Source organism: Eutrema salsugineum, unplaced genomic scaffold (genome assembly GCF_000478725.1).
Source record: "Eutrema salsugineum unplaced genomic scaffold, Eutsalg1_0 scaffold_12, whole genome shotgun sequence".
Classification (NCBI taxonomy): domain Eukaryota; kingdom Viridiplantae; phylum Streptophyta; class Magnoliopsida; order Brassicales; family Brassicaceae; genus Eutrema; species Eutrema salsugineum.
In genome coordinates, this window is record NW_006256895.1 from 9,667,066 (window position 1) to 9,691,860 (window position 24,795).

At 36.3% G+C, this 24,795-nt stretch overlaps 2 protein-coding genes across 2 annotated transcripts; one reads left to right on the top strand and one right to left on the bottom strand.

Annotated features, from left to right (window-relative positions):
* Positions 1-16,644: 16,644 nt before the first annotated feature.
* On the bottom strand, positions 16,645-19,461 carry LOC18025745 (IQ domain-containing protein IQM4). The gene is given in 10 exon segments (XM_024160234.1): positions 16,645-17,277; positions 17,357-17,458; positions 17,564-17,794; positions 17,887-17,974; positions 18,055-18,143; positions 18,230-18,295; positions 18,393-18,507; positions 18,609-18,987; positions 18,990-19,174; positions 19,271-19,461. Coding segments are annotated over 9 exon segments (1,566 nt in total). The 5' UTR covers positions 19,105-19,174; positions 19,271-19,461; the 3' UTR covers positions 16,645-16,896.
* Positions 19,462-20,579: 1,118 nt separating this feature from the next.
* Positions 20,580-21,083, top strand: LOC112089202 (myelin transcription factor 1-like). The gene has a single exon (XM_024160184.1). It carries the CDS (start codon positions 20,580-20,582, stop codon positions 21,081-21,083), a length of 504 nt encoding a protein of 167 aa, XP_024015952.1.
* The last annotated feature ends 3,712 nt before the right edge of the window (positions 21,084-24,795 follow it).

The window sequence follows — 24,795 nt, forward strand, 5'->3', positions numbered from 1 at the left end:
AACAGTTCAGGGAAAACAGGAGAAGGTGCCAAGTTCAGGGGAAACAGGAGAAGATGGCACTGGTACTTTTACGCTTGAGTTCGATGGTTCTGGTTTAAAAAGAGATGATGTTTTCGAAACAGAGTAACGATAATGTTCAGGAAAAAGAAAACAGAGTAGGGGAAGACATTATCAGTAACGATAATGTTGAAGAAGAAGAGACTCCTCTCGATTTCGAAAAGACTGAGGTTATTGAAGAGGAAACGCAAGTTTTCAACCATATCTAAGAAGATCAACAAGACAGACGAAGAAACCAGAGTATCTAAAGGATTTTGTTTGTTATTTAGCAGAAGAAGAAGGTGAATGTCTTTTGTTAACTTTGAATGAGGAACCATGGAATTATAAAGAAGCAAAAGAACTAAAGGTATGGAGGGATGCTTGCGAAGAAGAAACCTTGTCCATTACCAAGAATAAGACATGGACCTTAGTCGACCTTCCTGAGGGTGCAAAATCAATCGGACTTAAGTGGGTTTTTAAGATTAAACGAAATTCTGATGGAAGCATCAACAAATACAAATCAAGGCTCGTCGCAAAGGGATATGTACAGAGGTTTGGTATCGATTTTGATGAGGTATTTGCCCCAGTTGCTCGCATTGAGACTATTCACTTTATCATCGCCTTAGCTGCCTCCAACAAGTGGGAAATACGTCATCTCGATGTGAAAACCGCGTTTTTACATGGTGAGCTTAAAGAAGAGGTTTATGTAACACAACCTGAAGGATTCATGATCAAAGGAAGTGAAGGAAAGGTGTATAAGTTGCACAAGGCTCTTTACGGACTAAGGCAAGCACCAAGGGCTTGGAACAATAAGCTGAATGAAATTCTTCGAGATTTGAATTTTACCAAGTGTTCTAAGGAGCCCTTGCTATACCGTAAATAGAGAGAAGAACACCTTCTTCTTGTAGCTGTTTACTCGGTGAAATAACAGGCACAGAATGTAAGAAGGCAAAGGTGTGCATCGATAATAAGTCAGCAATAGCGTTGACTAGGAATCCAGCCTTCCATGGGCGAAGCAAACATATACACCGGAGATACCATTTTATACGTGAATGTGTAGAGAATGAGCCAATATTCGTCGAACATGTTCTTGGAACAGAGCAGAAAGCTGACATTCTGACAAAGGCACTTGGAAGGATCAAGTTCAAAGAGATGAGAGATCTCATGGGAGTTCAAAGAGTATCCAAAGAAGACTACAAGTTTACAGGGGAGAATGTTGGACTAAACTTGAAGAGCAAGTTATCTAATTTCTAACTAAGTTGTGTTTAGGAATAAAAACAGTTTTTAGGAAATATTCTATTCGTAGTTCTATTGGATTTAGGAGATATATAAATCTATATAAAAGAGTTGCAGAGTTGTTGCAAACCCTAAGAGAGTCTATGAGCTTTAGTTTTGAGTTAATTTCTAAAACAATAAGAGAAGAAGTTTTAGCGATCTCATTATCTAAGTGTTCAAACATTAAAATGAAAAATAGAATGTTTATAATAATATTTGAATGCAACAAAATCTTATAAAAATTGGATGGAAGACATTCCTAGAATTATTATGAAAACATATAACTTTATTAAGGAAGAAATAACAAAAAATTGATTGTCAAATGAAAGGTCTAAAAACATATTATTTACAGCATAAAATAAAATAAAACCAGCTCTTGGTAAAATCTACTCTAGTAAAAGTAGCTATTTGAGGCTACAGCTTTCTAACTTTCTTCGTAATTTTTTTAGTTCTATCAAGATTTAATTCCTATGACACGTCAGCAAATGCTACAAATATTACCCTACATAAGCCTCAAGCGTATGACGTCGTATTCATGTACTGTTGAATTGCTGCCACATCAGATTCATATATGTTCTCGCCTTCTTAAAGCAACGATTCTTCTCCTCCTAGTGTTAACCATCGTTTCAGTCTCCCTCCATCATTGAAGTTGTATTGTTATAAATGTCTTTTTGACTTCCAACGCAAGCATTCTTTTATCTCACTAGAGAAGCTTTAGCACTTGCACTACATCTGCAACTATTTGGAGCCATCCACATCTTCTTACTTCAACTTTCTTCTCATGATACCTTCTAACTAATATTCTAATTTTCTCTCATGTACCAATCAAAGCGAGAACAGAATGTGTGTGAGGATATCTATGGGCCAAGAAAAATCAACCGACAAGTTCCTCAGACTACGAGCAAAACTTTGTCTCCAACATTTACATGTACATGAAAAGGGAAGCATCAATGCCCAATATACAAGGTAAATTCTAAATCCTCCCTCTCTCAAGTGTTAAATCGGTTGTATTGGCTACGGATTAACGATGCTTTCGAGAGTTCCAAATATCCTGCATGACAAACAAGGGATTTTCCTCTTCTTTTTCAAATATTTTTTTGGTTTCCTCTCTGCAAGTTTTGTACCATCTTAAATCTGCAATGGGTTTCGTTTCTTCATGCACATCTTATTTGCTACAGCTTTGGTCTCTACCAGAAGATGTGGAGTTGTTCATTTAGCATCGCAGTTCTTCACGTTTGAACATTAATTATAAATGTTTCTTATATACTTAAAATCATGAGTCGCGCAGCTATGTTTCTAAGTATACCCTTGATATGTGAACAAACGAACAAGTAGTTATCAAGTGTGTGATTTCCTGTTTCTAGGAGAACAAGATTGGTAATTTTGAATAATGTATTTATGAGTATGTAGTATGTTGTCAACAATGAGATGGAATTATATCTAACTTTTTGCAGGAAGGTTATACATAATTCTAGGGGATGTGAGCTACAATAAAATCCAATATCTTCAGGTTAATACAATAAAGGTCTCTTATCTTTGAGTTTTCAAAATTGTATCACAAACTAGAATGGACTTATGCTAACAATGTATTTTGTTTGTATGAATGTTATAGAGAAACTTCTCAGCACAAATGCCCAAAGCCTCTATTGAAGAATGAATTTAATTTGTCATGCAAAGAGGAGGGTTGTTCTTACAGCTTCAGTGTGATCACTTATCATGGAGGTTTTGCTGTTCCCTATACAAAGACGATGGTTGTGTGTGGTGCCCTTATTCTTCAATTGTTTTCAAGGTAATATACCAATTACTGAGCACCTTTGGATTCAAAGTAAAATATGCTGCAATTTTGGTATTAGGTAGATGTTTGTAGACTGATCAGATTGCTCAAACTATGTTATCTCTCCTTATACCATGCAGCACGAGCAGACAATACCATAGAAGACGAATTATTAGAGAGAACCGGTGGAGTCAAGCTTATGAGTTATGGCCCACGTATTTAGGTTGACCCTACATTCATCTACCCCAAAAGCTGAACTTAGATGGTCTATGGAAAAGGTGGTCTTTCAAGTGGTAGATAGAGTCCAGGAAACGTATAAAAGTGTTCTTTCTTTGACACTCCATAATGTATAATAGCTTACTGTAAGATTTATTGTATATGATATAAATAAAACTGTAACATATATCAAATTTGATCTTACAGACTATTGTGTTTCTCTTTTATATCTAAACTTAATTAGATTGGTTCTGACTTTTGATACAGAAAATCATTTTGAATTTTTTTATATATGGTTCAAACATACAAGAGAGTGATATACAGTTTTTAACTCATAACTTTATAAAAAAATTTTTTACAAAAAAACATTTTTTAATTTCAAACTGCACTTTAATTTCTACATTTCTTTAAAAAAAAAACAATTATACATATTATACTCTCTTTAATTAATCGATACAGTCATATCTCTATTATTTTTAAAAGGTAATAAACCTTACATATCTCTATTCTTTTCATCTTACTTAAATCCATTGGAAATCGAATTTGAACACTTGGCTCTATTTTTATGATTAAAATAGAAGAAGAAGATTTTTGAGTGATAGTGCATGTTGACAGAGAAGAGAAGTTGGCAGCTGTGAGTATGATTAAAATGTGTCTTCTTATCCTATATTTCTTGCAGTGCTCAAGTTTTTTGCTACACATTCTTCCTCAAATAGTGCATGTAGACCGTTTCCTTAAACCATTTTTATGCAGAGGTCATAAACTATATCAACTATATTCATCGAATAAGGCGTACAATGAGAGCATATAACAGCAGTTCTTCTGTTTTTCTTGTGAGTTTCTTATCTAATACTAACGTTTTATTGGTAAATTCTCTTCAAAGAGGTCTGCCTAATGCTTTGGTATATTTGGCCACAGGTTTCTCCCGATGAGATATAAGTGTTTGAAGACACAAGGATTTGACTGGAAATGTGGTGGCTTATTTTAAGATATTATCATGAGAGAAGAATCAAAAAGAAGAGAAAGTTTCTGTGTATTCGATTGATAGTCAAAGTTTATTACAAGAGAGTATTTATACTCAGTCAACACTCTGGTTAATCAGCACATTGGTTTACAATCTAACTAACATAACCAAAGTAAACCATATATTTTAATATTCCCCCTCAAGATGGTGAGAATATCAAAATGAGAGCCACCTTGGACATTAACTTGTTGAATTGAACTGGAAACAGAGCCTTTGTGAAAACATCTGCAAGTTGTGAATCCGTGCGAACATGAAGTAGTTTGAGTAAACCATTTTTCACACGTTCTCAAACTTGATGACAGTCTTACTCCATGTGTTTTGTGCGTTCATGAAAGACAGGATTGTTTGCAATGCTCATTGCAGCTGTCGAGTCACAGAAGAAAACGACAGGATGTTTCTGAGGAACTTGTAACTCAGTGAGGAGATTGACGGGAAAACAATCTATTTCTCCCTAAGAACTTTCATATAATAATAAATCTCCCTGAAGTTTGACCTTCGTTCTAATTCCCCCTTTTATTAAAGTTCTAACTCTATTTCACCACAAAATCAAAATTTTAAACTTGTTTACCCATATATATCAATTTTATCGGTTTATAACTTAAACCGACCTAACCGAATTAATAATCTAAACCAAATCTAATCTAAACCCAATGCAGAAAAAAAAAACAAAAGATAAGTGGTCCCACTCTCTTCCTCGAGAGTCTTCTTCTTCTTCTTTTTTGACGTGAGTCTTTCTTCTTCCTTGTTTGCTGAAATACAAAATCAAAATTTTCAACTAAAATTAAAATTAGTTCTTATTGAAATTAAGAGCAAACCCAGAAATTTTTTTGTAAACCACAACCCTTGAAACAAGACAATTGAAGAAATCTTCTAATCAAATTAAACTCAGAAAAAAATTTAACTGAGAAACTAGTTTTTATTGAAATTAAAAACGGACATTTCTGCTTTGATTCGTTCAAGACTAATCATCTTTTCGGTTCTTCCTCCACGTGAGTGATCCCAAAATCATAGAATTTGATTTCGTTTCTAGGGTTTTAGTTCTGCGATCTGGGTTTTGATTCACGATTCTCGGATCGGAGAAGAGAACAGCTCAATGGAATTGGAGGAGTTCAAGGTTAGCAGAGAGTTTTCATGGTCAGGAAAACGCCTAGTTTGATTGAAAATTCCCCAGTCTCCGGTGTGTTTGAGGTTTCCGGGTGGGGTAATTTCCCGAGACGTAAAGAAGATGATTTGAAAGACACTGAGGCATTAGTTTGGTTTAAATTAGGTTTTCTTTGGTATTAGTTTGGTTAACAATTAATTTGTATACAATAAAACGATTAAATCAGAGTTTGTGGGGAAATTGATTTCGAAGTTTGATTTCAGGGGAAAATTTTCCAACTTCTATCTGATGGGGAAATAGAATTAGAACTTTGATCAAAGGAGGAATTAGAACGAGGATCAAACTTCAGGGAAATCTATTATTATATGAAAGTTCTTAGGGGGAAATAGATCATTTTCCCAAGATTGACTAGCCATTGAATCTCTCTGCTTGCGAAATTCATAGCCCTGTATTCAGATTCAGCTGAAGAATGTGAAACAGTAGGTTGCTTCTTAGTTTTCCAAGAGATAAGAGAGGGTCCTAAAAACATGCAATATCCAGATGTAGATCTTCGTGTATCAGGACATGAACCCCAATCAGCATCAGTAAATCCTTTCAATACGAGATCTGAGTCTGCCGAATAGAACAGACCAAGTCCTACTGTTTCCTTCAAATAATGCATCACTTTGAGAGCAGCTTTCATATGAGATTGTTTTGGAGCAGATGTGTATTAACATAAACGATTAACCGCGTAGGTGATATCAGGACGTGTTATTGTAAAATACATCATCTTTCCCACCAATCTTCTATACGATTCAGGATTGTCCATAAGAGGCTCCTTACTATCTAGACAGAGCTTCACATTCGGGTCCATAGGAACACTAGATGGTTTATAGACTAGTAATCCAGTTTCATCTAGCAATTCTAACGTATACTTCCGTTGACAAACATAGATTCCCGAGGCATTCCTAGCTATTTCTAGACCAAGAAAATACCTTAAGGGACCGAGATCACGAAGCTTCAAAAACGTCTGAAGATCTGTCTTTAGTTGTGAAACATCATCATCATCATTGCTGGCTATAATGATGTCGTCTACGTAGACAAGAACAGCAGTGTATTTCCCTGCAACATTTCTCACAAAAAGAGTGTGATCGGCATGTATTTATGAAATCCAAGTTTCAAAAGTGTGGCACTAAACTTGAGAAACCACTGTCTTGAAGCTTGTTTTAATCCATATAAGGATTTCTGTAGTTTGCAAACCGCATTCGGAGGTAAGCATTCCCCCTATCTTGGTGTGTATCCTGGAGGAAGAGTCATGTAGATTTCTTCATCCAAGTCGCCGTTTAAGAAAGCATTGGATATATCTAACTGACTTAAGCTCCATTTCTTTGCAGCTGCAACAGATAACAAGGTCTTAACCGTTGTCATCTTGGCTACAGGTGAGAAAGTGTCTGCAAAGTCAACTCCTTCCTCTTGTGTGTAGTCTTTAGCGACCAATCTAGCTTTATAGCATTCCAATGATCCATCGGAATTCAGCTTGACCTTATAGACCCATTTACAACCAATAGCGTGCTTGTTGGGAGGTAATGAACAAATAACCCATGTTTGTGATCTCTCGAGAGCAATAAGTTCTTCATTCATTGCCTGAAGCCATTCATCAAACTTTTTGGCTTCTCTAAAGGTAGTCAGTTCAGGATGCATCGTGACAGAACAAAGATACGTTTTACAGTCTTCAGATAGTTGACTATAAGACATGTAATTCACCAATGGATAAGGAATGTCAGTTGCTGTCACATTGCAATAATAGTCTTGAAGATAAGCAGGTACCTTGGTGGATTGTTTTGACTGAACTGGCTTGTCTGTCCCATCTAAAGAGAGATGAATGCTGTCGCCTATAGGATGGAGATCAAAGCTCCCTGTACGCTCAGAACAATCATTCTCAACAGATGTAGAAAATGGTTCAGTATCGGTAGAAAGATGAGTAAGATCCAGAGGTATGGATGATTTTCCAAACGGGAATATATCTTCATGAAATACCACATTGCAAGAAATATGAATCATATTTGTCTCCAAGTCTAGAAGCTTATACCCTTTGTAGCCTGCAAGATACCCGAGAAAGACACAAGCTCTAGCACGAGGTTGAAATTTTGTTCTATTCTTTGATGATGTAGAACTGTAGGCTAGACACCCAAATACCCGAAGACCTTTGTAGTCAGGAAGCTTAGATGTAAGTACCTGAAATGAAGTTTTGTTCTGTAGAAGAGGTGCAGGAAATCTGTTGATTAGAAAAACTGCAGTTAAGACACAATCTCCCCAGTATTCCAAAGGGATATTTGCTTGAAACATCAAAGATCTTGCAACATTTAATATATGCTGATGTTTCCTTTCGACTACAGAGTTCTGTTCTGGAGTCTCTGGACATGAGTGGAATGATTGGATACCTTTCTCTTTGAACAGCCTTTCAAACTTGAGTTCGGGAGCATTATCAGAACGTACTCCTTTCACTTGTATCTTGTATTGAGTTTCCACCATCTTCAACTAATCTGGAAACACAGTGAGAACATTAGATTTTGTTTTGAGAAGGTAAATCCAAGTCACTCTACTATTGTCATCCACGATAGTGAGGAAATATCTGTATCTTCGGGTGTGGAAACAGAGAATGGTCCCCATATATCAATGTGTAGGAGATCAAAATTGTTAGCACAAATATTGTTGTTGGAGACGTAGGATAAGTGTCTTTGTTTGGCAAGAGGACAAATGGGACAATGAAATATATTTTTATTTCTTTGTTTGATACCTAATACATCTGTAAGCAGATCGATTCTAGATACAGAGGGATGTCCTAAATGTGTGTGCCAAAGACAAGAATCAACAACAAGATTTGTAGACAAAGATAGCTGGTGTAAGTTATCCGGAGTTATGCGAGTAGTGTCCAACACATATAGATTTGAAATCAGATCACCCTGACCAATCGTCAACTCCTTGGTAGGATCCTGTATCAGACAAGTAGCTTCATCAAGAATTACTCTGCATTTTAAATATCTGGTTAGTTGACTAACACTCAGCAAATTCAGACTGAAATCCGGAATGAATATAACATTTTTCAACAACAAGAACTGATTTAGCTGAATAGTTTCAATTCCTGCTATTTTAATGTTTAGACCGGTTGGAAGTGTCACTGAACTACTCACTGAATTTTTCAAGTCCAGAAATAACGATCAATCATGTGTGACATTATGAGTCGCTCCACTGTCTACAATCCAAGATTCTGAAGACAAAGCATTCCCAGTAGCTCTTAAAATCCCAACAAATTTTAAAGTATTTGAAGAGAAGGCCATACCAGGAAGAGATGTAATTGTAGCACCTGAGGATGAAGCATTTGAGTCACTTGATGGTGTCTGAAGATGAGTGCTAAAGTAGGCAATCACTTCCTGAATTTTATCCTTTGAAAGACTATTGATCACATTTGTGTTGGTTACATCATGAGTGACTTGAGCGACCATTGGTTTGGCTGATGTAGTACTCTTATCAGATGTATTTGACTTCGTCTTGTATTTAAATCCAGGAGGATACCCATGAATCTTGTAACATTTGTCCACCGTGTGACCATTGTAACCACAGTGACTGTAGATAGGTTTTGGTTTCTGGTTCGGATTGTGTGTCTGAGCAGCATTGATAGAGGCATTCTCAGGAAGAGCAGAAACGTTGAATGCAGAAGCACTTTGAATAGGACTTATGTTCCTTTGATTTTAGTCTTGGTTTAAGAGATTGTAGATATCGGCCAAAACAGGAACAATCTTCTTCATGATAATTTGGCTTCGTGCATGAGCATAAGATTCATTAAGGCCAGCAAGGAACTTAATGACCTTTGTGTGTTCTGCTTTTGTTGCAGTAGCTCGGCAACAATTACAATTCTGACATGTCTTCACACAATTAGCTCCATCAAGCTCATCCCATAAGGTCTTTAGTTTCGTGTAGTAAGTAGATAGATCCGTAGATCCTTGTTGAAGAGACCAAATTTGTTGAGTGAGTTGATAAGATCGTGGGAGATTCGTGACATGGAATTTTGCCGTCAGATCTTTTCATATTTCAGAAGCATCATTGAATCTCAGAATACTACCGTATATCTGCTTGGTGACTGAGTTCAATATCCACGATTTTACCATAGAATTGCATCTAGACCATATTCTATAGTGAGGATGAGATTCCGAAGGATGAGGGAATGAACCATCAACAAATGCTAACTTATTCTCAGCGTCTAAAGCAATTATCATGGCTAGATTCCAGGTGTTAAAGTTGGTTCCATCAAGTACCTCAGTGATAAGAGATGTTCCCGGATTGTCACCGCTCATCAAGAAATACGGTGAGTATTGAATTCCTTCGAAATCAAAGCTCGTCGATGACAATGCTGGTGGAATAGCTTCATGAGCAACGAATGATGGCGTCGGAACGGTCACCGGAGCTGGATTTATGTGAATACACACCGGAATAGGTGGTTTAGGGGAAGTTTCAGCTGGAGAAGCTTGATTTGTGGTGGATCTTGTAGTTCTCGTAGTCGACGAAGCTCTGCAAGCTATGCGACGAGTTGATCGACGAAGAGTAACCATTCTCTGAAAAAAAAATGAAGAAAGTCGGTGGAATAACCGAGTTGTGAAGTTCAATCGGAGGAATATCCGATGAAATTAGGTCAAAGAATGAAGAAGAAGAGAGGGACGACGATCGAAACTTGTTGAGATTTGGATCTCAACGCTCTGATACCATATCATGAGAGAAGAAGCAAGAAGAAGAGAAATTTTCTGTGTATTCGATTGATAGTCAAAGTTTGTTACAAGAGAGTATTTATACTCAGTCAACACTCTGATTAACCAGCACATTGGTTTACAATCTAACTAATATAACCGAAGTAAACCATATATTCTGATAGATATAGAGCTGATGAGGTGAGATATATATATATATATATATATATATATATATATATATATATATCTGTAGTAATGTCAGATCAATATAAGAGGAGACTGAGTGAAAGATAAAGTTTAGAGGCTTGAATGGCAGTTCACATTATTCTCTGATAAATACTACATAATTCTGATTGTTGCTTTTATTGGAAAATTGTTCATATCATGGTAGGGAAAAAACTGCAACTAATTTATTTTCATTTCATCTCTCAAATTCTTTTACCAGAATAAATATTTTTCAGCGGAATCCCTGTAATGGAAGCTAAAGTTATTATATTTCATCTCTGGAGTTCTCTGCAAGGTACTCTCTATCTTCTTGTCGTTGGAAGGAGCAAGACCTTGGAATAAATCAGGGATTCAGACCTTATGATCTTTACATATTGCACTTGAGATGGCGAAGAATATTCTTCAGCACTGTTCTAAATGTAGTAAACTTTAGTTGGTGAGTTTTTCTCTTAATTGTTGGAACCCAATATTAATAAGCATTTGAACTTGTAATATTGAGTTTGTGTGTGAATAATATGAAGTTTAATAAATAAATGGACCTTATAAATTTATTTGAGATTTGGGTTTGAGCCTATGGAAATGAAATGTTTTTATTGGCTATAACTAAAAGTGGAAGTTTAGTGGAAGTGTATTTGTCCCACATTGCTCACCAAGGAGAAAAATTTCTTGTATATATATCGCCTTCTCACAATAAGGGTCAACAGCATTGTGGAAGTAAAAGGGCATTATGCAAAAACACCTACGCGCGCCGCCGCTGCCGCCCTGTGCCGGTTGCTCGTTACTCATTGCATTTTTTAGTTGGCTCTTGGGCTCTATATAGCTGGGTGTGGGTCGTGGACTTCTTAGTTCCTGCGAAATATTTTTTGCATATTGAAAAGATAAATCTTAGGAAATAAAAGATTGCGTCCAGATAATAACGGAAGATTTCCAAATTCTTTTACTTGCGGAAAAAGGATAATATCTCGTGAATATTCCTTTTTGCCAAAGCTTATTCCTTGCAGATCAAGCTGATCCTTCCAGTATAAATAGACACCCTCTTCTCTCATTCTAAATCTTCGAATTCTCGAATACACCAAACACACAGCAAATAATTCTTTCCTGCAAATCTCTCTCGTCTTAATATCATAAGTGTCTCGAGAGCTATATCGTAGTATAATTTCAGTTCGCAGATTCTATTACGGGTGTTGCGTAATAGTCTCATCACGGTTGTATCCTGGGATTCAAAAATCGCACCATACGGTCACACATTACCGGCGATTTATTGAGTTAAGGAAAGAGATCATATCTCGACTCCGTGTTTTTGTCTATTTTCAATCGGTTTTCTAACTCTCGTTTTAATCTCTTACCTTAACATATCGTTTATAATATTGCTATTTTCTATTCGTTATTTCAATTGGATTTTCGCGGTCCTTCATTAATTTCTCTCTCTCTCTCTCTCTCTCTCTCTACGAGTTTTACATTCCCTCAGTTACATAATTGATATATATTCACATGAAGAGGATTGTTCGCATGTCAATATTCCATTGGAGTGGCTTGTCAATTTTTCTTAGGTCATTGGAGCTATATTTTTCTGTATCACGCGTCAAGTTCATTTTGTTTGTGTTTTGCTGCATAAATTCTTTAAGACGGCGTGAAGGAGCACTACTTGCATATGAATGTCTTTGCAAGTAGTAGAAGCTACACATGAAGCTATATTATATACTCATGGGTTAATGTCCCATGCTTTTCTGTTTCAGTCTCGCCCACTCAAAGCTATCATTATCTTCTATGATCTGGAGTCAGAGCTGTTATATCATTAGTCTTAATGTCTTATATGAGAAGGAGGTCCTCTCGCTTGGTGGTGTGCATCTTCTCTCTCTCTCTGGTCTGACAAATATGTGTGTTTTTGTTCAGCGAATCACTTAATCGAGATCTTTATGTCTCTTTGGCACTACCAACAAAACAAAACAGTTACAACAATGTCTTCATCCTGATCGTTGGGGGGACTGGTCTCCTACTTTTGTTAATTTATTTTGCTAATTTATTTTAGTTTGGATGAGATAAATTAGAGCATCATAAGTTTCGCAATGTTAAAAAATATGTAAGGTCTTTTTATTCAAGGCTGAAATCATGTAAAGAATGGGTAGAGTTTGCAAAGTTCAAAAGAGGACGTATAGTATTGGATTGTGTTACTCGGTGGAATTACATACATAATGTTGAAAAAATACACTTAAATATCAAGCTTCAATTGATAGGATGACTGGTATGGATAAACTATGCTATACATGGTCCAAGAAAACCTGATTCGAATGGTACTAGTTAGTTGGGACAAAACTCGACATAAGGTAAAGTTTATAAAAGAGAACAACGACGAAGGAAAAAAATTACCTTCATTTACGTTTGGGTATACAGGTTGGTTTTGCGTTTAGATCGTGTTTTTTGTTTGATTTTATTTTGGAATTGGATGGTTTGCTCTCGGGTTTTATATCACAGACCGTCAAAACTGACATTTTTCGAACTTGTTTTGAGGGCGGTGATAAAAGTCTTTATCTTTGATTTTCTGGAGATATAGACAAGAGTATTGGGGGATATTTGATGTTATATAATAGTTCTCATAGGAAAATAAAACGTTTATCCATCTTTTTTTAGATAAATTAAGGAAGGTTAAACGAGAAATATGCTAAAGAAGAAGGAAAGGAAGAATAAGAATAAGAGCTGAAAATTTAGAAATGTTAACATTTTCAGAGCAAAAAAGATAAAGAAGAGGTCTCATCCGATTGATTGGTAGTACGTTGATATTGTAATTTACAACTAACTTTTTTCATAATCTAACTAACTTGTTGATATGTTCAAAAATATATGCTCATTATAATAATTACTAGATTCTATCTTGTACGTCCGTACGGAAACTATTTTTAATTTATCAAATTTTGTAATATAATTTATGTTTTGTTTTTGTTTAGATATAATTTTCTAATAAGTGATAAAAGTTTTTTTCTGTTTATATATAATTTGTTTCTACTCTCTCTCTCTCTCACTCTCTCTCTCTCTCTCTCTCAGTTTTACATTCCCTCAGTTACACAATTGATATATATTCACATGAAGAGGATTGTTCGCATGTCAATATTCCATTGAAGTGGCTTGTCAATTTTTCTTATGTCATTGGTGCTATATTTTTCTGTATCACGTGTCAAGTTCATTTTGTTTGTGTTTTGGCTGCATAAATTCTTTAAGACGGCGTGAAGGAGCACTACTTGCATATGAATGTCTTTGCAAGTAGTAGAAGCTACACATGAAGCTATATTATATACTCATGGGTTAATGTCCCATGCTTTTCTGTTTCAGTCTCGCCCACTCAAAGCTATCATTATCTTCTATGATCTGGAGTCAGAGCTGTTCTATCATTAGTCTTAATGTCTTATATGAGAAGGAGGTCCTTCTCGCTTGGTGGTGTGCATCTTCTCTCTCTCTGGTCTGACAAATATGTGTGTTTTTTTCAGCGAATCACTTAATCGAGATCTTTATGTCTCTTTGGCACTACCAACAAAACAAAACAGTTACAACAATGTCTTCATCCTGATCGTTGGGGGGGGGCTGGTCTCCTACTTTTGTTAATTTATTTTGCTAATTTATTTTAGTTTGGATGAGATAAATTAGAGCATCATAAGTTTCGCAATGTTAAAAAATATGTAAGGTCTTTTTATTCAAGGCTGAAATCATGTAAAGAATGGGTAGAGTTTGCAAAGTTCAAAAGAGGACGTATAGTATTGGATTGTGTTACTCGGTGGAATTACATACATAATGTTGAAAAAATACACTTAAATATCAAGCTTCAATTGATAGGATGACTGGTATGGATAAACTATGCTATACATGGTCCAAAAAAACCTGATTCGAATGGTACTAGTTAGTTGGGACAAAGCTCGACATAAGGTAAAGTTTATAAAAGAGAACAACAACGAAGGAAAAAAATTACCTTCATTTACGTTTGGGTATACAGGTTGATTTTGCGTTTAGATCGTGTTTTTGGTTTGGTTTTATTTTGGAATTGGATGGTTTGCTCTCGGGTTTTATATCACAGACCGTCAAAACTGACATTTTTCGAACTTGTTTTGAGGGTGGTGATAAAAGTCTTTATCTTTGATTTTCTGGGGATACAGACAAAGAGTATTGGGGGGTTTTGATGTTATATGGTAGTTCTCATACGAAAATAAAACATTTATCCATCTTTTTTAGATAAATTAAGGAAGGTTAAACGAGAAATATGCTAAAGAAGAAGGAAAGGAAGAATAAGAATAAGAGGTGAAAATTTAGAAATGTTAACATTTTCAGAGCAAAAAAGATAAAGAAGAGGTCTCATCCGATTGGTAGTACGTTGATATTGTAATTTATAACAAACTTTTTCATAATCTAACTAACTTGTTGATATGTTCAAAAATATATGTCTCATTATAAGAATTACTAGATTCTATTTTATCTTTTACGCCCGTACGGAAACTATTTTTAATTTATCAAATTTTGTAATATAATTTATGTTTTGTTTTTGTTTAGATATAATTTTCTAATAAGTGATAAAAGTTTTTTTTCTGTTTATATATAATTTGTTTCTATTAATTTATTTTTTCTGATATTATATATAATCGCGATTAAAAAAACATTATTCTAACTTGTCTGTTCATATTAATCTAAAAAGTACCACAATATAAAAATATTATTATAATATATCCATTTATATTAATCCGAAAAAGATCGCGGTTATTAAAAAAATAATTCTAACATGTCCGTTCATAATATTTGTATATTTTAAATATTTAAATATTTTAAAATTTATTCAATAAAAATATACAATGATATATCATTTTCATCTTTGTCACTGAAAATATTATTTAAATTTGACTATTTATATTAAATCAAATTTAATATCTGATTTATTATTTTTGTAGAATTATGATTTTTGATAAATCATATAGCATATATTTAAGAAAATCAATAATAAATCTAAATTTAAACTAAAATTTTTGGATTTATGTACAATCTTAATTTAAACTAATATATTATTTTATTAATATTAAAATAAATTGACTTGTTTGACAACAGAAATAACAGTTATCCAAAAACAAAATTATCTTAAACAAAAAAAATTCTGTTTGAACACAAAAAGTAATTCCCTTTTGATAGTATATATATTTCTCTTTGCCAAAACTTGCAAGAGTAGGGGGCATATCTTTATGAGAGAAAAATTGTACTGAACACATAGCTATTCTAATAAGACTGAACAACATCGAAATCTATAAGAAATACCAAAATAGGTGAAGATTGCTTTTTTTCTCCAAGACATGAAAAAGGGAGGAAAAAGGCACGCATTTGCCGAATGTTCGGTCAAATACAGTGTAAGGACATCTCCAACCTACCTCTATTTTAGAGGTAAAAATAGAGATTATGTTCCAATCCACCTCTATTTCACCTCTAAAATAGAGATTGCTATTTTTTCCTCAAATATAGAGGGACTCTATTTTTTCCCTCTATAATAGAGGTGGATTTTTTATTTGTAAAATAATCTTTTAACTTTTAAATCTTTTTATTTATGCAAAAAGTATAATTATTTGTGAATATAAATATGATAATTTTGGTTATAATTTAAAAAAAACATATAATATTATTAAATATAAAAATTTTCATTGAAATTAAACTACAAAAAGTAATTGCAAATTAAAAATACATAAAATAAACGAAAAATAACAGCAATTTTTTTTTAATTTATGAATTTTAACTTCTAATATTATTATAATATGTTGAAACTTTCATAAAAAAGTAACATAAATGGGATTAATTTAAAAAATTTAGTAGTCAAAGGTTACTATTACTATAATTTATGAAAACTTTTATAAAAAGTAAAATAAAAGATTAATTCACAAATTTTATTTATCAAAGTTAGTATTATAATTTATATAATTTTTTGTAAAAAAATAAGTGGAGTCAATTCATAAATTTTATTAATAAAAGGTGTTAATAACAAAAAGATTATATTAAGAATATTCTTTTTTAGAGAGAAAAATAGAGGTAACCATTGGAAATGGTCTAGAGAAAATAAATACCACGGAACGATCAAGTCAAGGTGGATTAAAGAGTACACAAGAGCACATCAAAAGTCCAAGTGAAGTCGTGGATGCATTATCGAATAGAGCATAGAGGAGAACTATGTTCTTGGAACTCTTTCACATTTATGTTTGTTCATATATTACCAAAAAAGGGGGACATAATATAACAATTTGTTATTTTGATCCAGTTTGCAGATGGAAGATTATTCATTATATTGATAAGAAGTAATGGATTTACAGCCTTGGCATTCATCTAACCAACGAAGAACGAATTATTAAAAATAGAGAGACAAAATTAACAAAAGTGAGCTAAAAGAAGAAATTCATGTGAAATGAATCAAAAAACAAAGGGTGGGAGATCAATAAACCCTTTCTCACACCTCACTAGCTTAAGGGTCATATCATATAACACTCACTTCTTGGTGAATTAAGTTAAGAGCAATGGCTTAACAGTTTACTTGAACTCTAGGGCTTGGGATTCCCATGTATGCTAAGCGTGGAGAGACCCTTACTCTAGGACTAGGCCTTGGAGAAGGAATTGGACCGTATGGTGGGAAACGTGCATAAGTAGGCGAAATCCGAGGAGACAAACTGACTTGTTCGAATGCTTGTGACTGCAGTTCCATTGGATAATCTCTGACACACCCGATTCGTGGACCAACTCCACTTGTCCATTTGCAAGATAGCCTCTTGGACAGGTCGAACACCGGTCTTTTTCTCTCTTTCTCTTCTGTAACGCTGGTTTCTGCAGGTTTATTATCTGTTTCTTCTTCTTTTGATTCCTCTTCGTATTTGAATGACGAATATTCCTCATTCACAGAGCACCTCTGCATTCAGATTTAGATTAGTGAATAGAGATCATTCTTCAGATTTATAATCAAGTTAACAAAAAATTGGTTTCCTTACCTTAACATTGGTGAGATCAACTTTGTTCTCTTCCAGAAAACTTATGAATTCCTTGAAGTTGTCTTCTGTTGGGAGGTAGTGTCCACTGTATGGCCATATAGCCTGAGAAAAAAATGTATTTCAGATTTTTACTAGCTCCTACATATAAAGGGTGTATAAGAGATTTAAACTGGGAAGCAAAACTACATCGTAAAACATGGAAATTACCTCGAGGATACCATCGCGGGCGACCAATCTTCCTGCAGCGGTTGTGGCGCCTCCAGATAAGAAACTCGAGTGTTGGAAAACACCTTTCTTCTTCTGCCCTACGTATAAGGTTCTAGTGGTGCTAAGTACGAAAATCGACTTGGATTCCTCTGTTGAATTAATCAGATTCATGCTCTGTTTATACATTAGCCTCCCATCTTCTACTATCACTTCGTAGGCTTCTCTCTCCATCTACAAGTTGAAGAACACAAATGTTTATGAGTAAGAAAATGGTCAGTATAACGGACAAGGTTTTTTGGCAGGTGAAACTGAAAAATACTCACTGGTCCAAGATATTTAATGCACTGTTTTTGCAGAACACTTCTTGGGTGGTGTTCAAGATTAACATCTTTTCCATCGCCAATGTCCAACCTTCAGTTTCAATTAGGTGGAAACAGAGTTTAGAGCAGATTCACACAACAGAAAGAGATAAAAATGGATATGGGTTTGACCAGTAGAAGAATGGTTGTGCGCTCATGCTTGCTGACCAGACATCGTAATAAAAGTGCAAGTTGTGGCCATAACGATGGCGTGGGTCAATCTGTAATTGCAGAAGAGACACAACTGAGACTATAGTCACAAAACAGGACGATTTGTTCAAGTCCATAGCTATTTATTGGAACTTACGGCTTCAAGCCAATGCTGAAGAGCTAACTTCTGAGCTTTTTCATCTTTTGACAAGCCTTTTCCAACCTAAATGATAAAACAATGTAAGATATCACATCAGTTTCCGCTGTAAAGAGAGATATGATCTCAACATAAAAAACAACTTGTGGAAATGGTGTCAGACCTTCGCAGCTCGTGTTCTAGCTCGTGCCCATTTGGAAACAGCGGTTTCATGTTTCTCTTCTTCAAAGAAGGAAACCGAGCTCAATTTCAGAGCTGCAGCATCCAGAGTCTTCCACCTATTAAAACATTTGAAGACACAGAAGGGATAAGTGTCGACAACTTGAACCACATTACTAACAAAGGAGAGAGAGAGATGGAGGATCATCAAGTGACTTACCAGAGCTCCTCTACCACAACCGCGCAATCCGCTAGATTCCTTCTTGTCCGGTAACTCTTGTACACCTTCTGAAGCGTAGTTGCAGCTGCGTCAAGCTCGGTGATTGGTCTTGGGGAGAAGAACACAAAAGGCTTAGGGGGAGTAATCGTGGGTTTTGTTATTTGGATTCTCTCGCAGGTTCTTCGGTTCAAAGTGTTTCGAGTAGGCTTCTCCGTGTCGAGAATCGGATCATCTGCTTTATTCATCGGTTCAACCTTGCCTCCTACAGGGACTTCCCAGCTGTTGAAGCTCAACGACCTCTCCATACCAGTCTGAAGAGAGTTTTCCGGCTTGTCTCTCTTGAAAATGCTGGTTCTTGATGTCAAGCCTCCGTCTTTCCTTTCAAGCTAAAGGATCTGATTTGAAGAAAGCTCTCGACAGGGTTCTTGAAACTGAAGAACTGTTTCGCCAAGACTTCTTTCCAAGCAGACAAGAGCAGTGAGAGAGAAAGACCCATCTCCTGAATAAAACAACAATATATAAAAGACAGGATTATTCAACTTGTTGCTCCAAATTTTACAAAGCCCCTGCACACACACGCATTAACTAAGATCAATATCAACGTTGACAAACGTATCTCTCTCTAAAGTAATCAACCAACAACTGTCATTAATATATATTACTGAGGTCATTTGCTATCATCACCAACCCAATTATTGGTGCCTTCTTAGATAAATCATCTCATTTAGACATTTCAACAAACACATTGACAGCATCTGAAAACTATTTAGAATATCCAAACTCAAGGGACAACTAAAGGTGTAAACTTTATGAGTTTCTCGCTCTTCTTGGGTCAGAATCATAGGAAAGAATCCCGCATACCTCAAGAACTGCAGAATCAACACTTAAAACAAGAAAAATCGATATGAAAGACTAAAAAAGTAAAGTCTTTTAAGTATTTTCTCTCTCTCTCTCTCTCTCTCTTCTTCTCTAGAGAAAACCAAATGAATATGACCATCACGTTGAAGAGTAAGAGCTATAAATATACAAAGCTGCATATGCATAGTGTGTGTGTAGTTGACGAGTATTAAATGGGGTGAAAAAATATAGTCGTCGATTTAAATCGTTGAATAAGAGAACAAAAGCTTATAGTGAAGATTCAAAGATGGTGTGTTCTGGAAAAAAAATATATTAGTTTTTAAATGATTCAGAAAAGTAACAAAGTTTGATAGAAAACAAATTGATTTTTGTCTGTTGTCAAAAAAAAAAAAAAAACAAATTGATTTTTGTCTTTGAGCACATCATTTTGTTAACTTTTTTACTAACGAAAAATACCAAAAAATTTTTTTTCTGAGGAATATTATAAAAAAATGATAGAAAACAGATTACAGACCACACAGGGAACCACCCTACCACAGAAGACATAGGGTGATTCAATGGAGTGCGAGGCTAAAAAGCCACATGTGGAGAAAAAGTTGGCTAAAAAGCCATCTCCCTATAAACAATTTTATTTTCGAATTAAATTTATTAACAGAAACCTGGTTAATTATACCCTTATCCTTATATATCTCAAAAATCACGAAAATACCTAGGTTAAACCCACCCGTTTTATATCCGACCCGAATACCCGGATAAAATAAAAAAAAAATTATTTAATTTGAAATCAAAAATCAGGGAATTGAAATTGGTAAACCGAGAATTGGGTAAAAAAAACCGAACCGAATAAATTTAATTTTGAAAACCACTCAACATAACCTTAAAAACGAAAATCAAATTTTGTCCTCCCTCCCCCTTTCTCTCTTCATCTTCCCCGATTCTTCCCCACTTCCTTCTCTCTTCCGAAAATTCTGTAACTTCCCCCTTCAAACGACACTTGCTCGATTTTGTAACTGCTCCTTCTTCAACAACCCTTTCTTCAATTCCCGTACTATATATTACATAATTTGAGCCTTCTAACTCCATCAAGACAAACCCTAAATCCAGCGTAACTCGATGGCTAAAATTCGACTTAAGGGTGTGGTCTATGATTCGAACGAATCTGTACCCAAGCGCAGCGAAGAAGCAGATATGGAAGATAAAGAACCCGGAATAACACCAAACCCTCCGGCGAATGATGAAGAAACAACCCATGAAGAAACTCGGGGAGAAGAAGAATCATTGACGGAATCAGAACCAGCCGGTACGGAAACCACCAAAGAAGCCCCAGAAACCGCACCAACACCCATGGAAGAAAGTGCGACGGATCAACCAGAGGAGCGGTTGGAATCTCGCGAGGAACCTGAAAAAGTGGGTTTAGCGGATACAGTAGCTGAGGAAGAGGGTGTGGTAGAATCCCAGAAAGAAGGCGAGAGAGATGTATCTGAGGATGAGGCTTCAGGAAGAGAAGGCGAGGAAGAGAAATCAGAGAAAGAAGCCGAGGAAGAGGAATCAGAGAAAGAAGCCGAGGAAGAGGAATCCGAGAAAGAAACAGGGGAAGAGGAAGTCGAGGATGAGTAATCCAAGAAAGATAGTGGAGAAGAGGAGTCCGAGAAAGAAGCAGACGAAGACGGAGGGGGGACACCCGAGAAAGACGACGAGGGAGAAGGAGAGGAAGGACATGAAGAGGAAGGAAATGAAGAGGAAGAAAATTCAGCGGAAGAAGAGGATGGCGAAGAGGCAGACGAAGATTTAGAGGTAAGTATACTCTAAACGAAATTATGTTTGGTCATTGGACAACTAGGACAACTAGGATAACTATTTGAATGAAATTATGTTGGGTATTTGGACAACTAGGACAACTAGGATAACTATGTGTGATTAGAAATTACGTTTGGCATTTGGACAACTGGGACAACTAGAATAACTGTGACTGATGAAATAACGTTTGTCATTTGGACAACTAGGACAACTAGGACAACTAACTATTTGCACGAAATTACGTTTGGCATTCGGACAACTGGGACAACTAGGACAACTATTTGCACAAAATTACGTTTGGCATTTGGACAACTGGGATAACTGGGACAACTAAATTTCATGATTGTGTTTCTTGTTTTTATTTCAGGATGCCGATGATGGCAGGCAACCGATGGTGCCTGAGAAGCTTTACTTCGGTCCAACCGAGTACAGCCAGGGTTGTAGGATATTGACAAGGTGCTCAGTTAGAGCTGTTGTGGACAAGATTGAAAAACTTGATGAGGAGAAAGCATGGTTCAGAGCGCATCCTCAATTTAAGCACATTTTTCACATGTTCAAGGAGCCCAACCACATGAATCAAGGGTTGTAGATGCTTCTCCTTCACACTGCTCATACTGATAGGCTTAGTGAGTGCTGGTTTGTTGTTAACGGAGTTTCGATAAGGTATTCTCTGGGAGAGCATGCGCTTTTGAGTGGACTTGACTGTCGTGATTATCCGACTGACTACAACAATTTGGGGAACACAAAGTTTGTTAAGAAGCACTTTGGTAGGGATGATAAAATCAAGATTGGGGAGGTGGAAGAAAAATTAGATGAAATGAAGGATCCTTCTGTGGACAGGAAGAAAATGGCCCTCCTCTGGTTTTTATGCAAGGTAGTGAAGGCGAAATACAAGACTGATGGTAATATTGATCCGTTCTTGCTCAAAGTTGTCAGTGATTTGAATGTGTGTAAATCATTCCATTGGGGGCGTTACACATTCGATGACATGATGAAGGAGATTCGGCGTGTGATGGCAAAGTTTGATGGCACCATGAAAGGCAAAAAAGCAAAATGTCCCTTGTCTGGTTTCATTATTCCTCTACAGGTAATTCTCATTCAATAGTTTATAGAATCTAAATTATTTACATTTATTAGTGGTTTAATTTTTTGACTTTGTGTCTAGATACTTGCTTTTGAGTGTATTCCTAGCCTTGGGCGAAAATTTCGAGAAGCCGTACCTGCAGAGAAAGACTGTCCGAGGATGTGCAAGCACAAGTTCGCCGATGTATGCATGAAAGACATTCCATTGGATGATATAAACTCAGCAATTGGAACAAGTGTAAAGGTTAGTATTTGATTGGTTTGGTTATTGGACAATAGTGTACAACTATGTTTGACTTGTTGGTAGTGGTATTAGGACAAGTGGTACAACATAGTAATATTAAAATTATTGGTCGTGGGACAATAAGGACAACTGGTACAACTATGTAATATAATTGGTCGTGGGACAATTAGGACAACTGGTACAACTATGTTTCTTTAATTGGTCATGGGACAATTAGGACAACTGGTGCAACTATGTTTCTTTTATTGGTCGTGGGACAATTAGGACAACTGGTACAACTATGCAATATTACAGATTATTGGTCGTGGGACAATTAGGACAACTGGTGCAACTATGTTTCTTTTATTTTGGTTTGTCACTAATTTGTTTCTTTTGTTTTGTTGCCAGGACATACATAGCATCTTGAAGCCTGCAGACTCGGGTGAAGAAAAACTATTGTCTCGGATATTAGATCCTGGATATGATGATGGGATAGGACTCATTGATGTAGGTGTTGAGGATTGGATGCATCATCTCACGGTGAAGAAGAAGAAGATCTTCTGGAGATCTTTGTATGAGTTAGAGATTCAACATCGGGGTGTAGGGAGCAGAGTCGAGATTCCTCAAGCACCAGCACCTGAGTCGACATCATTGTTGGAGCTGAGGGCTACCATTGGTCTGTTGGAAAAAAGAGTGGCGACGCTTGAGCAGTTAGTCCTTCACCAATCCCCTGCACCACCCGCCTCTTCACCAGTTGGCACCGGTCAACCACCAGCCGTGTCCTCACCAGTTGGCACCGGTCAACCACCAGCCGTGTCCTCACCAGTTGGCACCGGTCAACCACCAGCCGCGTCCTCACCAGTTGCCACCGGTCAACCACCAGCCGCATCCTCACCAGTTGCCACCGGACGACGAGGTGCATCACGTCCTACCCTAAACTCGTCGTATGCTTTGTTGGATCGTGTGGAGGTGTTGCAGCGTGATGTCTGGCATCAAGGGATAGTGAGGGCAATTGTGGCGAACAACCGTTACAAGGTAAAACTGGTTGACACATCGGAGGAAGCTGATTTCATGTATTGGGATGTTCGGCCATCAACTGCACCACCACCTGCATCGGCCAATGTAAGCGCAGCACCAGCAGAAGCATCCTCCTCAAAGGCCGTTAGAGGTCGAGGTGGAACTAAGAGGGCCAGGAAGATTTCACAGTACAAGAAGTCGCCTTATACTTCTGCGAGAAAAGCCAAGAAAGCCAAGAAGTAGGATGTTTTATGTTTAAGATTATGTGTTTCCTTGTTTTATTTAGGACAACTGGTATAATTTCCTTGTTTTATTTAGGACAACTCGTACAACTATATGCGATATATTAGGACAACTGGTTCAATTTGCTTGTTTTATTAAGGACAACTCGTACAACTATATGCGAAATATTAGGACAACTGGTACAACTGCGTAGTTTTATTTAGGAGAAATAGTTCAAAATAAATCAAAGCATAGTAGCAATAACAAGGGGAAAAAAGGTCAAACTGAAAAGGTCATCTTCTTCATCCTTAACGCTTTTTTATAGCTGCTTCAAGGGATGCCACCTTTGACTCCAACTGGTTTAACTTCGAGAAAACAGTGTCAAACGAAGCCCGCATGGCTTCTTGAGTATCATTCAACATTTCAATCTCTTCGATTATAGCGAGATCCCACCATTTCTTGAAGCCACAACTGGGAACCTGAAATCCCCAAACTCAGAAATAAACCCTGAGACTCAAATTATAAATCAAAATTGAAAACCCAATTGACTTACTTCAGGGAAATTTTTGGGGCCACAGCAGCCGTAGAAGCAACCATAATATTTTTGGCCCCTGTCAAGCGCGGAGTTGTCAGTTAAACACCCAATTGGAGCTATGCCGCAATAACAAACCTTTGGAATTCCCTTTTGTACAGGGCATGGAAGAATGGTCCTGACTCCATTGACTTCGGGTCCCCATCTAGTGGTCATCCCGTAATCCTTCTTAGGCAAGACAGAAGAAGAGCCATCATTCTTCTTTTCAGCCAATTTCGCAAGGGCTATCTGATATTTATCCATTATGCGGCAGAAACCCTAGAAAACCTATTTGGGGAAAAATTGGGAAAGAGAATAAGAGGAGAAGAAACCCTTTGACCCTTTTCTATGAAAGAGAAAACGCTAAACGACAACCAAAAAGAGACAAGTATAGCGGAAAAACTTATAATTTTATC

What these genes read in the sequence shown, in the direction of transcription:
- LOC112089202 (XM_024160184.1), top strand. Translation starts at nt 20,580, where the DNA reads ATGGCTAAAATTCGACTTAAGGGTGTGGTCTATGATTCGAACGAATCT.